The sequence below is a fragment of the Apus apus genome, chromosome 4, assembly GCF_020740795.1.
Source record: "Apus apus isolate bApuApu2 chromosome 4, bApuApu2.pri.cur, whole genome shotgun sequence".
Taxonomy (NCBI): Eukaryota; Metazoa; Chordata; class Aves; order Apodiformes; family Apodidae; genus Apus; species Apus apus.
This window is the reverse complement of record NC_067285.1, coordinates 60,110,771-60,121,089: the sequence shown is the minus strand read 5'-3', so window position 1 is coordinate 60,121,089 and position 10,319 is coordinate 60,110,771. Positions and strand designations below refer to the sequence as shown.

At 58.6% G+C, this 10,319-nt stretch overlaps 3 protein-coding genes across 4 annotated transcripts; all 3 read left to right on the top strand.

Moving 5' to 3' along the window:
- Nucleotides 1-132: 132 nt before the first annotated feature.
- Nucleotides 133-2,280, top strand: LOC127384965 (sulfotransferase 1 family member D1-like). Of its 2 annotated transcripts, none has more exons than XM_051620090.1 (8): nt 133-312; nt 534-828; nt 902-1,027; nt 1,135-1,232; nt 1,329-1,455; nt 1,556-1,650; nt 1,740-1,920; nt 2,044-2,280. In XM_051620090.1, the coding sequence occupies exons 2-8, from the start codon at nt 684-686 to the stop codon at nt 2,154-2,156; spliced, it is 885 nt and encodes a 294-aa protein (XP_051476050.1). In that variant the 5' UTR covers nt 133-312; nt 534-683; the 3' UTR covers nt 2,157-2,280. The 2 variants fall into 2 exon arrangements, with proteins under 2 accessions (XP_051476050.1, XP_051476048.1); XM_051620088.1 differs by having other exon boundaries at nt 257-312; nt 527-828.
- A 1,413-nt stretch (nt 2,281-3,693) lies between these two features.
- On the top strand, nt 3,694-6,217 carry LOC127384964 (sulfotransferase 1B1-like). Its single transcript, XM_051620087.1, has 8 exons — nt 3,694-3,955; nt 4,557-4,722; nt 4,904-5,032; nt 5,139-5,236; nt 5,343-5,469; nt 5,557-5,651; nt 5,730-5,910; nt 5,989-6,217. The coding sequence occupies exons 2-8, from the start codon at nt 4,575-4,577 to the stop codon at nt 6,099-6,101; spliced, it is 891 nt and encodes a 296-aa protein (XP_051476047.1). The 5' UTR covers nt 3,694-3,955; nt 4,557-4,574; the 3' UTR covers nt 6,102-6,217.
- Nucleotides 6,218-6,566: 349 nt separating this feature from the next.
- LOC127384963 (sulfotransferase 1B1-like) lies at nt 6,567-8,980 on the top strand. Its single transcript, XM_051620086.1, has 8 exons — nt 6,567-6,714; nt 7,190-7,338; nt 7,564-7,692; nt 7,794-7,891; nt 8,063-8,189; nt 8,277-8,371; nt 8,450-8,630; nt 8,707-8,980. Exons 2-8 carry the CDS (start codon nt 7,191-7,193, stop codon nt 8,817-8,819), a joined length of 891 nt encoding a protein of 296 aa, XP_051476046.1. The 5' UTR covers nt 6,567-6,714; nt 7,190; the 3' UTR covers nt 8,820-8,980.
- The last annotated feature ends 1,339 nt before the right edge of the window (nt 8,981-10,319 follow it).

Here is a 10,319-nt window from a genome sequence, read left to right as displayed (position 1 = left end):
CGACACCGCAGCGACACCGCAGCGACACCGCGCTCCCTGCCGGGCTGCTTGCCCGTCTGCCTGGTGTAATAAGGCTCCATCTGCCGGCCCCTTGCCGGAGGTGGGCTGGGACGCTCCCCCAGTGCCTGCCCGGGGGATGCCCGCCCCAAAACCACCCCACACCTCAGCTGTTGGCGCTGCAGACCTGCTTCCCACCCTCCGTGCCTCTTGGCCAAGCCGCCTTTTGTGAACCGTTCCTGCTTGGGGAGGGGCAGGAGGGCAAAGGTGCAGAGGCTTTTGGAGCCAGCAGCAACACCGACCAACACCCAGCAGGTACTGCCAGCAACCGGGATGGGGAGGGGGGGCCCGAGTGGCAGAGCTGTCCCTGAGGCTCCAAAACCCCATGGCACCCATGAAGGGGGCTGAAGCAGGGAAAGAAGTGTGGCCAGGCAGGAGGAGAGGTGAGGTTGGGCTCTGTTCCCCGCACCTCATGGTTTGGGCTTGACACACAGCCAGCACCCAATGTTTCATGCCTGTGTCCTGTCAGGGAACAGGGCATCGCCCTGCCGTCACCTGCAACACCTCCAGCACACGTGATCCGGGGTGGACTTCACCTGACAGACGCTGCTCTGGGCACAGTCCCACCACAGGATCCAGCTGCCAGCAGGGAAAGCAGCCAGCACCGCAGAGACTCACCACCAGCCATGGGGACAGAAGACGTGGTCAGGGAGGAGCTGGGCAGCCTCCACGGCATGCCCCTCTACAAATGCTTCATCGAGGGCTGGCCACAAGTGGAGGCTTTCCAAGCCCGGCCAGATGACTTGCTGATCGCCACCTACCCCAAATCAGGTAAGTGGCCCTAGGTTAGGGAGCTGGGGTATGGGGTAATACCATTCCTTATAATGCTGTCCCTGTGCTGCAGGCACGACATGGCTAAGCGAGATCCTGGACATGATCTACCAGGACGGCAATGTGGAGAAGTGCCGACGGGATGCAATCTTCAACCGGGTCCCCTTCCTGGAAATGAAGGCCCCCATGGTACCAAGTGGTGAGCTCCCAAGCCCAGCTGCCCCCCTGGGTTGGATAGGGAAAGGGCTGAGCCAGGATGGGGGTGAGGGTTCAGGGGTTCACACTGCTAAGCCTTCTGTCCCACAGGCATCGAGCAACTGGAGAAAACCCCATCCCCACGGCTGGTGAAGACCCATCTCCCAGTCCACCTCCTCCCAAAGTCCTTCCAGGACAAGGGCTGCAAGGTAACGCCACAGGTGTCCCCCAGCTCTCTTCCCCTCTGGGTGCTAGGAAGGGGGCACCATTCTGCATCCCTCAACCATATCCTTGGCTATTGCCAGGTCATCTACATGGCCCGCAACCCCAAGGATGTTGTCATCTCCTACTACTACTTCTACCAGATGGCCAAGATGCACCCTGACCCTGGCACACTGGCCACATTCCTGGAAAATTTCATGGCTGGCAAAGGTGGGGGGTGAGCTCCAGGGTGCCCACCCTTGAATTGTCAGTGGGAAGGGCATGGCCCACCACTCCACTCTTTGGCTAACCCTTTGACCGCATCCAACAGTGGCCTATGGGTCCTGGTATGAGCATGTGCAAGGCTGGTGGGAGAAGAAGCAGGAGAAGCAGCTCCTCTACCTCTTCTATGAGGACATGAAGAAGGTGAGGGTGGGATGGAGGGGAGAGGCCCCCCGATTCCCCATTCCCTCTCCAGCCTTTTCAGCAGCCTCCTCATGTTGGCTGCCCCACAGGACCCACGGCGGGAGGTGCAGAAGATTCTGCAGTTCCTGGGCAAGGAGGTGGCAGAGGAGACAGTGGCAAGGATCCTCCACCACACCTCCTTCCAAGAGATGAAGAAGAACCCTGCTGCCAACTATGAGACTATGCCCACCGCCCTGATGGACCACAGCCTCTCCCCATTCATCCGGAAAGGTGGGTATTGCCCAGAAGTGGCGGCTGTTGGAGAGGGTCCCTGGGCTGTATTGCAGACCCCATCTGTTGTTGCAAATATTTTGGGGGTGTCAGGATTTTCCCCACTCATTTTCTCATCCCCAGGGATTGCTGGGGACTGGAAGAACCACTTCACTGTGGCCCAGAACGAGCGCTTCGACCAGCACTACCAGAAGCAGATGGCAGGCTCTGACCTCCACTTCCAGATGGAGCTGTGAGGGGCTCAACCCCTTCCTGGGGAATCTCTGCTTCTCGTTGCTCCCCTGGCACAGAGGGTGGGTCCAGAAGAAGCACCTTCACGACAGTTAGCTTTTTCCCCTGCAATAAACTGGGATAACTGGAGGGTGACCTGTTGTCTGCAGAGAAAGGTGGGGAAGCTAAACCCCCCCAAATCCCAGGGAAGCAGCTGGGGGCACCTCAATGCTCAGCAGTGGGAGAGTGAGTGTGAATGCATGGTGGCTGTTTAGCTGGTGCTGGGTGGGCATCCTCTGAAAAGCAACCGCTGGTCCCGACACCTTGGGCCGCTCCAGCCCCATTCTACCAAGGCATCTGGAGGGAGCAAAGATCAGCAAAGAGTGGAAAAACCCCAAAGCACCACTGAACCCCCTAGCACCACGGCTCTCACTAGCACAGGAGCTTTCATGCCTCCAGGCTGTGGCAAGCATCTTCAGAAAGGGGTTGTGGCATGTCTCGCTCCAGGCTCCCTGGCCCATCCCAAGTCTGTCAGCCTGTGGTTTCCGAGCAAAGGTGAAGTGAAACACCTTCCTGCTGATACTTGTTGCAGTCCTATCAGGGTGGTGAACCCACCCTGCAACCTCTGACCGGGTTGCACTGAGCCCTTGCTGAGAGACGGTTGGAGTTTGCTTTGGATCTCCAAGTTCCCCAGTGATGGACCATTCCCAGACCATTCTTGAGTTTCCAAGTTTTGGCAAAGTAGTCTCCTGTGGTTATTTTGTCCCTAGAGCAATGCAATCTGGACCTGACTCCTAAAGAGCAGTGGTGCTGTGAGAGGAGTTCTCCCTCATGAGTAAATCCTTTCCATGCATTTAGTTAAATGCCAATGGAGATGTCTGCGCTTCTCCCCCTCTGGGCTGCACTGGAGGGTTTGCACAGGCAGCCAACACTGCTGGTTGAGGGTTTGCGCAGGCAGCCAACATTGCTGGCACAAGGACAGAGGGACAGGCAGGGAGGGCATGTCCCTGTTAGCAAAACACCCGAACGCCTGACACGGCCTCACCGGGAACTCAGCTCTGGGCACAAATCAGGGACTTTTTCTGGGTTTTTTTTTCCCAAGGAAGCTGCTCCTCCTGCACGGTTGCCATCTCTCCTGCCCGCACCCCTGCCCCTGCTCCCTCCTGGCCCGCGTCTGCCTGCGGGAAGCATTTCACCAGCACCGCCGTCATTAAACCCTTATCCCAGAACCACGATATCGGCTGCACCCGTACTTCATAACTCTGCAAACTTTGGACCTGTATTGGAGTGCCGTTGGGGGAGGGTGGAGATACTGGAGTGCCTGACCCCACATCCTGCTAGCGAGCCCTGCACCAGTGCCAGGAGCTGGCGACACCCATGGGGTTGACCCCCGGATCGGGACAGGGTGATGTTCGAACCCCCCGGGACGTGGGTTGCGATTTCCTCCCTTTGCCTCAGCGGGCGGAGAAGGAAGCTGTGATTTCCTCCTCCCCTCCCCCCTTCCCGCCATCAGTGTGTTTACCGAGGTGCTGAGCACGGCACAGCTCATCACAGGCGTCTCGGGACAGTCCCCAGAAGGGCTGCGCTCCCGTCCCCCGCTCCCCCCTCCCAGCGCTGGGAGCAGGTGGCCCGGGGTCCCTTCCCCAAGTATGTCCCCCCGCCTCCTGCCCCCCAACCCTCCCGCTCCAGCCTCTTCCCCGCGCCTCCATTTTCCACGCGGAAAAGGAAAATAACAAATCCCGCCTCTCGCCCTCCCCTCCTCCTCACCCCAAGTTGCGGGCAGCCCTTTGCCTCCTCCCTGCCGGAGCACCTGACCAGGACACAGGTAACGGGGCGACATCCCCGCGCTCCGGGGGCTTGGCGCGGTTTCGGGGTGCCCTGGGGTCCAGAGGGCCTTGGGGGGCTCTCGGAGGGACTCGGTGTCCCCCAGGCCCCTGAGAAGAGGAGGCGAGCCACAAAGCTACTCCCCAAAAATCCCAGCATGGAGGTTTCGCAGTGGCACCTCCAGCGTTTCCGTCCCGGCCGGCAGGTGGAAGGATTTCCTGGGGAGAGGCCAGCGAGTCCTGCCCCCACTTCCCGTCCCCTTCAAGCCCTCACGTAGCCCCTCCAGACTTCCCATGCTACAGACGTTCGGGGGAAAAACAGCTGGGGGGGGGGAGGGGGAGAGGCAGGAAGTAGCCAGCAAAGCCCCTGCAAGCTTTTGCACCCCAGGAATAGCACTGCCAGCTTGGTACAGGCACTGACCTGAGCCCCCCAGGGCCATCTGTGCCCCTCCACGCTCCCTGCACTGCCAGCTGATGCCCAAAATCAAGCAGAGGACAGTTTCCTTCCTATGGCCAGGATAGCTGGGCTCAGCAAGGATTTAGGGCACCCCAGGGAATGAGGTGACCACCTGATGCTCCCTGCCACCCCCCCAACCCTCCCAGGTCCCTGTCCGTGTCAGGATGGCCAATCCAGACACCTACCTGCGTCAGCCCTGGCACATGGTGCATGGCATTCCCATGGTTGATGCCTTCGCCCACAACTGGGAGCGCATTGATACCTTCCAGAGCCGTCCTGAGGACATTGTGGTGGTCACCTTCCCCAAATCTGGTGAGCATTCCCAGGGACTGAGGAGAGGTGTGCTTTTGGAAAGGAGGCACCAGCCTGCAGCCTCCTGGGCTGGGACCTGGGGATGCCAAATGGCAACACCAGCAGATGGTGCCCCACTGATGCCCAAAATGGGGCTCCGGTGGGAATGGCACGAGCTAGATGTCTGACCTCTTCTGACCAGGCACCACCTGGGTCAGCGAGATTGTGGACATGATCCTGAAAGGTGCCGATGAAGAAAAATGCAAGCAGGATATCATCGTCAATCGGGTGCCCATGCTGGAGTTTGCTGCCCCCGGGAAGATGCCAGCAGGTATCAGGGTGGCAGGGGCAGCTGGGGCTGAATGAAGGCAGGGTTGGTTTTGGGGCTTGGACACTCCACCAGCTGTGGGAGTGCTCCTGGGGGAAATCTTTTGCAGGCACAGAGCAGCTGAAGGCCATGGCATCCCCTCGCATCATCAAGACCCACATCCCAGCTCACATCTTGCCAAAATCCTTCTGGGAAAACGGCTGCAAGGTAACAGACCAGAGGGGACACACCTGGAAGGACCTATGAGAGATAAGGGGGAGACTTGCCCTACTGGGACCTTTCAAGTCCCCATGTGTCACCAAGTTCTCTGCAGATGATCTATGTGGGGCGCAATGCCAAGGATGTGGCTGTCTCCTACTACCACTTTGACCTGATGAACAAGCTGCACCCACACCCTGGGACATGGTCCCAGTACCTGGAGGAGTTCATGGCTGGCAGAGGTGGGACAGGGCATGTGTGGGTGCACAAGGGGACCTTGTGGGGTGCCAGCAGCCACTGACACCTCACTGGCTGCTCTCCCCATGCAGTGGCATATGGCTCCTGGTACGACCATGTCAAGGACTACTGGGAGCGGAGGAAGGATCACCCCATCCTCTACCTCTTCTATGAGGACTTGAAGGAGGTGAAGGGCAGGGATAGATGGTGATCTGGGGTCTGGGGGGGATGGCAAGAGGGGTGAGCATGGGCCTGTGTCCCACAGGACCTCCACCGGGAGATTGCCAAGGTGGCCCAGTTCCTGGGGAGGGAGCTGCCGGAGGCAGCCCTGGATGCTATCGCCCGACACACCTCCTTTGAGGCCATGCGGGACAACCCCACCACTAACTACACCATGGTACCCTCCCACCTCATGGACCATGGCATCTCTCCCTTCATGCGCAAAGGTGAGCGGCCCCAGGGGGCTCCTGGCACATTGTGTCCCCCCTAGAGACCCCTCTGAGCCCCATCTTGCTTGGCCCCAGGCACCACTGGAGACTGGAAGAACCACTTCACTGTGGCCCAGAGCGAGCGCTTTGACCAGGACTACGCACAGAAGATGTCGGGCACCGACCTGCGCTTCCGCACCCAGATTTGAGGAGGCACTGCCAGATGCCCCCCAAAACTGACCTGTGCTGTTGGCACCATCACTGTGCCAGGGGCTTCTTCCCCTCTCCTGGGACTGCTGGAGAGAAATAAAATATCCTCCCTGACTCCTCATGGGATGCTCACTCCCCTGCACCTGTGCTGACCCCAACCCAACCATCCCCCTGTGCCCCTGGCTCTCCTCAGGTTGAGGAAAAGCTGGTGCCACCCCCCATCCCCTCAGCCCCTGTGGCGGGAGGATTGCTGCTGGGGCTCGCAGAATCAGCAAAACAAGCGTGCAGGGAAGGGGCTGGCTGGATGTGCCAGCTTGGCTGCAAGAGGGGGCCACCCTGCTCCACGTGGGGCGATATGGCCTGGGACCTGTGGGACGGGAGCAGGACTAATGGGGCCGGAGGTGTCCTGCCAGGAGGTCAGTGGCCACTGACTTCCCTCCTCACTGGCTCCTCCCTCTCGGCAGCCGCAGCGTTTGCAAACATCGCTGCCCTCGCCTGCCCTGCCTTTTTCCTTCTCCTCCCCTAAAAACTGCCGCGGGGCCCCACAGCTCCCTGTTCTCTGCTGTCACCCTCCTGGCTTCACTTTCCCGGCGCAGAGCAGCTCCGTGCCAGGTGAGCCAGATGCCCCGGCGCGCTGTGGGTGCTCTGCCCACACTTGGCTGCTCGGGGCTGCCTGCTGTGGGACTTGGGGTGGTGGGTTTGGAGTACTTTGGGCTGCAACCAGCACCCCTAAACCAACTCCTGGGTTGGGGGCTGCTACGGTAACCCCAGAGACCCAGATCCCTGCTCCTCTGGGGTGCTGGGGCAGGGGGAGGTGCCTGGTCTGGGTGACACGGGCACCTCACGGGCACTTTCAGCCCTTGCTGGGGCACAGGGGGGCTCCTGCTCCTGCAGACGGGACTCCTGTCCCCAGCTGGCTGCAGCAGTAGGGCTGTGGTGACCTCCAGTCCTGGCATCGGTGGAGTTGCTGCTGCTCCCCAGGCAGGCATGGTGACAGGTGCCTGCCTTGCCCTGGCTGGTGCCTGCCATGGGAGGGTGAGGGCCCCTCTGCACCAGCCAGTCCCAGATCTGTCCCTGTCCCTGTCAGGATGGCCAATCCAGACACCTACCTGCGTCAGCCCTGGCTCACAGTGCACGGCATCCCAATGGTCAATGCCTTTGCCCACAACTGGGAGCGCATCGACACGTTCCAGAGCCGCCCGGAGGACATTGTTGTGGTCACCTTCCCCAAATCTGGTGAGTGTTCCCAAGCCCACCAGCCATGGTGACGCCAGGTGGGTGGTGGTGTTGCACAGCTGGGACCCACTGCCTGGGGAGACACAGCACATTCAGGGGTCTCAGGACAGAGTTCTGCAGCATTTCCCTTTGCCCCCTTGGTGCCTGTTCAAGGTCTGGGGGGTTGTTGGTGCTGAGCCCTCCAACACTGCCCTGACTAGCCCCCTGGTGGGCTGCTTTCCCCAGGCACCACCTGGGTCACGGAGATTGTGGACATGATCCTGCAAGGCGGCGACCCTGAGAAGTGCAGACGGGACATTATTAGCAGGAGGGTGCCCATGCTGGAGTTCTCTGCACTTGGGGAAATGCCAGCAGGTAGCAGGGCATGGGGGATTGGCCGTGGGCACCCCATCAGGGGCTGAGCCCAGGGGGACTCTGCCAAGAGACCGCTGGAGACATGCTTTAGGGTCTCCCAGGGACAGACCTGCTGGCCACCATGCCCTCGCCCCGTGTGGTGAAGACCCACCTGCCCACACATGTCCTGCCCAAATCCTTCTGGAAAAAACACTGCAAGGTAATTCCCAACCCTGCTCTGTGCTCTGGGGAGCATTACAGTCCCTCTGCTCCCCTGGGGCAGGATTCCCACTGTTCCTTCCAGCATCCTAAACAGAGTTGGGAGCACTAGGGGCTGGAACATCCCACCTGTTGGGAGTCCTGCCCCTTGCATCCCATGGCCCCTCTGCAGATGATCTACGTGGGGCGCAATGCCAAGGATGTGGCTGTCTCCTACTACCATTTTGACCTGATGAACAAGTTCCAGCCACACCCTGGGACTTGGTCCCAGTACCTGGAGGAGTTCATGGCTGGCAGAGGTGGGACAAGATAGACAAGGGACAGGTAACCCTATATCCCTCCTCCAGTCCTGCACTGACACCCAGCTGGCTGCTCTCCCCATGCAGTGGCATATGGCTCCTGGTATGACCATGTCAAGGACTACTGGGAGCGGAGGAAGGATCACCCCATCCTCTACCTCTTCTATGAGGACTTGAAGGAGGTGAAGGGCAGGGATAGATGGTGATCTGGGGTCTGGGGGGGATGGCAAGAGGGGTGAGCATGGGCCTGTGTCCCACAGGACCTCCACCGGGAGATTGCCAAGGTGGCCCAGTTCCTGGGGAGGGAGCTGCCGGAGGCAGCCCTGGATGCTATCGCCCGACACACCTCCTTTGAGGCCATGCGGGACAACCCCACCACTAACTACACCATGGTACCCTCCCACCTCATGGACCATGGCATCTCTCCCTTCATGCGCAAAGGTGAGCGGCCCCAGGGGGCTCCTGGCACATTGTGTCCCCCCTAGACCCCTCTGAGCCCCATCTCGCTTGGCCCCAGGCACCACTGGAGACTGGAAGAACCACTTCACTGTGGCCCAGAGCGAGCGCTTTGACCAGGACTACGCACAGAAGATGTCGGGCACCGACCTGCGCTTCCGCACCCAGATTTGAGATGGTGCCATCAAGTGCCCCCCAAAACCAACCCACCCCCACCAGTCTCACTCCCTGGTGACAGCTCCAGCACTGGCGCCTGCCCATTTCTCACTGGTCTCCCCACACCACAGGGACTTCTGCAAAAATAAAGAGTTTCATTTCTGCATTTTCCTTCCAAACGTGCACTCATGTGAAAGCTGCTGTGCTGCTACGAAGTGCTGCGGAGCCATATCCCACCTCGCATTGCCCCAGCCTCGCGTTGCCCAACCAGGACATGTGTAGGTCACACCTGTGTGGCCTTTTTCGGAGGAATATAAAAGCCGGTATGCAGCATAGGGGCATTTCAGCATGTGATGAATAGAAGTGATTAGCAGCTTCCACATGCATACCTCTATCATGGCCAAGGCTCAAACAGGCCCCAGCACCCACCTTAGCCCTAACCCTGGGACTCTGTAGGATTTCCTCATAACACAGCCTCCCCTAGCTGGGGGTTTTTAGGCTGAAGGCATCTTAGTGTATTCAGGCACAGGATTTCCTCTGCTGGTTTATCTCTCAGCCCCTCAACATCATAGTATCTCGCTCCAGGAGCTTCCCTTTATCCTTACTCCTGCTGTTGCAGCTCAGCACCATCAGGAGTTGTTTTGGTCCTGCTGTTCTTGCCAAAAACTACTGCTTCGCGGTCAACAACTTGTTGTTGGCCAAGCCTTCCAACCACCTCTGCTTTGCTCCTTAGATATTTCCATTTGTGTGGAAGCACACAGATTTGTTTTGACAACTCTATAATGGCACCTCTTTCCTCTTCATAACTCAGGTAGCAGCTCCCATGAGACATACAGGGTGATCAAACATGCTTCAAGAAGTGCTTTCTTTCACTACTCTCAATGCAAACCAGATTTTTTTTTGTATTTTTATCTTTTGTCCCTGGGCTCAAAGTACAGTCCTAACAGCACCCACCCTTGGTGCTGTAGATATGGTGCTTGTTAGCAGCTGGAGAGATTTAACATAACCAGGTACGGGAGGCTAAAATGTCTTGTCCTAGAAGTTTTGTGTAGGCACAAACTGGTAAGACCCTGGTAAGACCCTCGGAAAGAAACAAGTATTCAGTTGTGAGTCCAGAGGAGGGGTTGCAAAAGTGACTTTGCCCTTAAAGCACCATCTAGCAAATCAGGGCAGGATGAATGCAGCTCCCTCATAAACACCCTTGTAAAACTAGGACTTTGAATCCCTTGATATGAACGCAGTGCCTGTCTTCCCACTACCTGTCAATACTGAGGTGTTCATGTGGGAGGTGAAGGCCACAGCAGGACTGAAGGACCCTTTCTCCTCATGTCCATGCATAGATGCCCAGGAGCGGAGCTGTGGGCCAGAGAAGGGGATTGCTGCTGGCTTAGGGGCTGGAGGTCAGGGGAAATCCTTGATTATCACAGTAAGGGTACCCAAGGGTGCTCCCACATCACATGCAGAGGTCCAGACATCCACACTGATGACATCCAAAGCAGATAATGTTCCTCCTTCTCA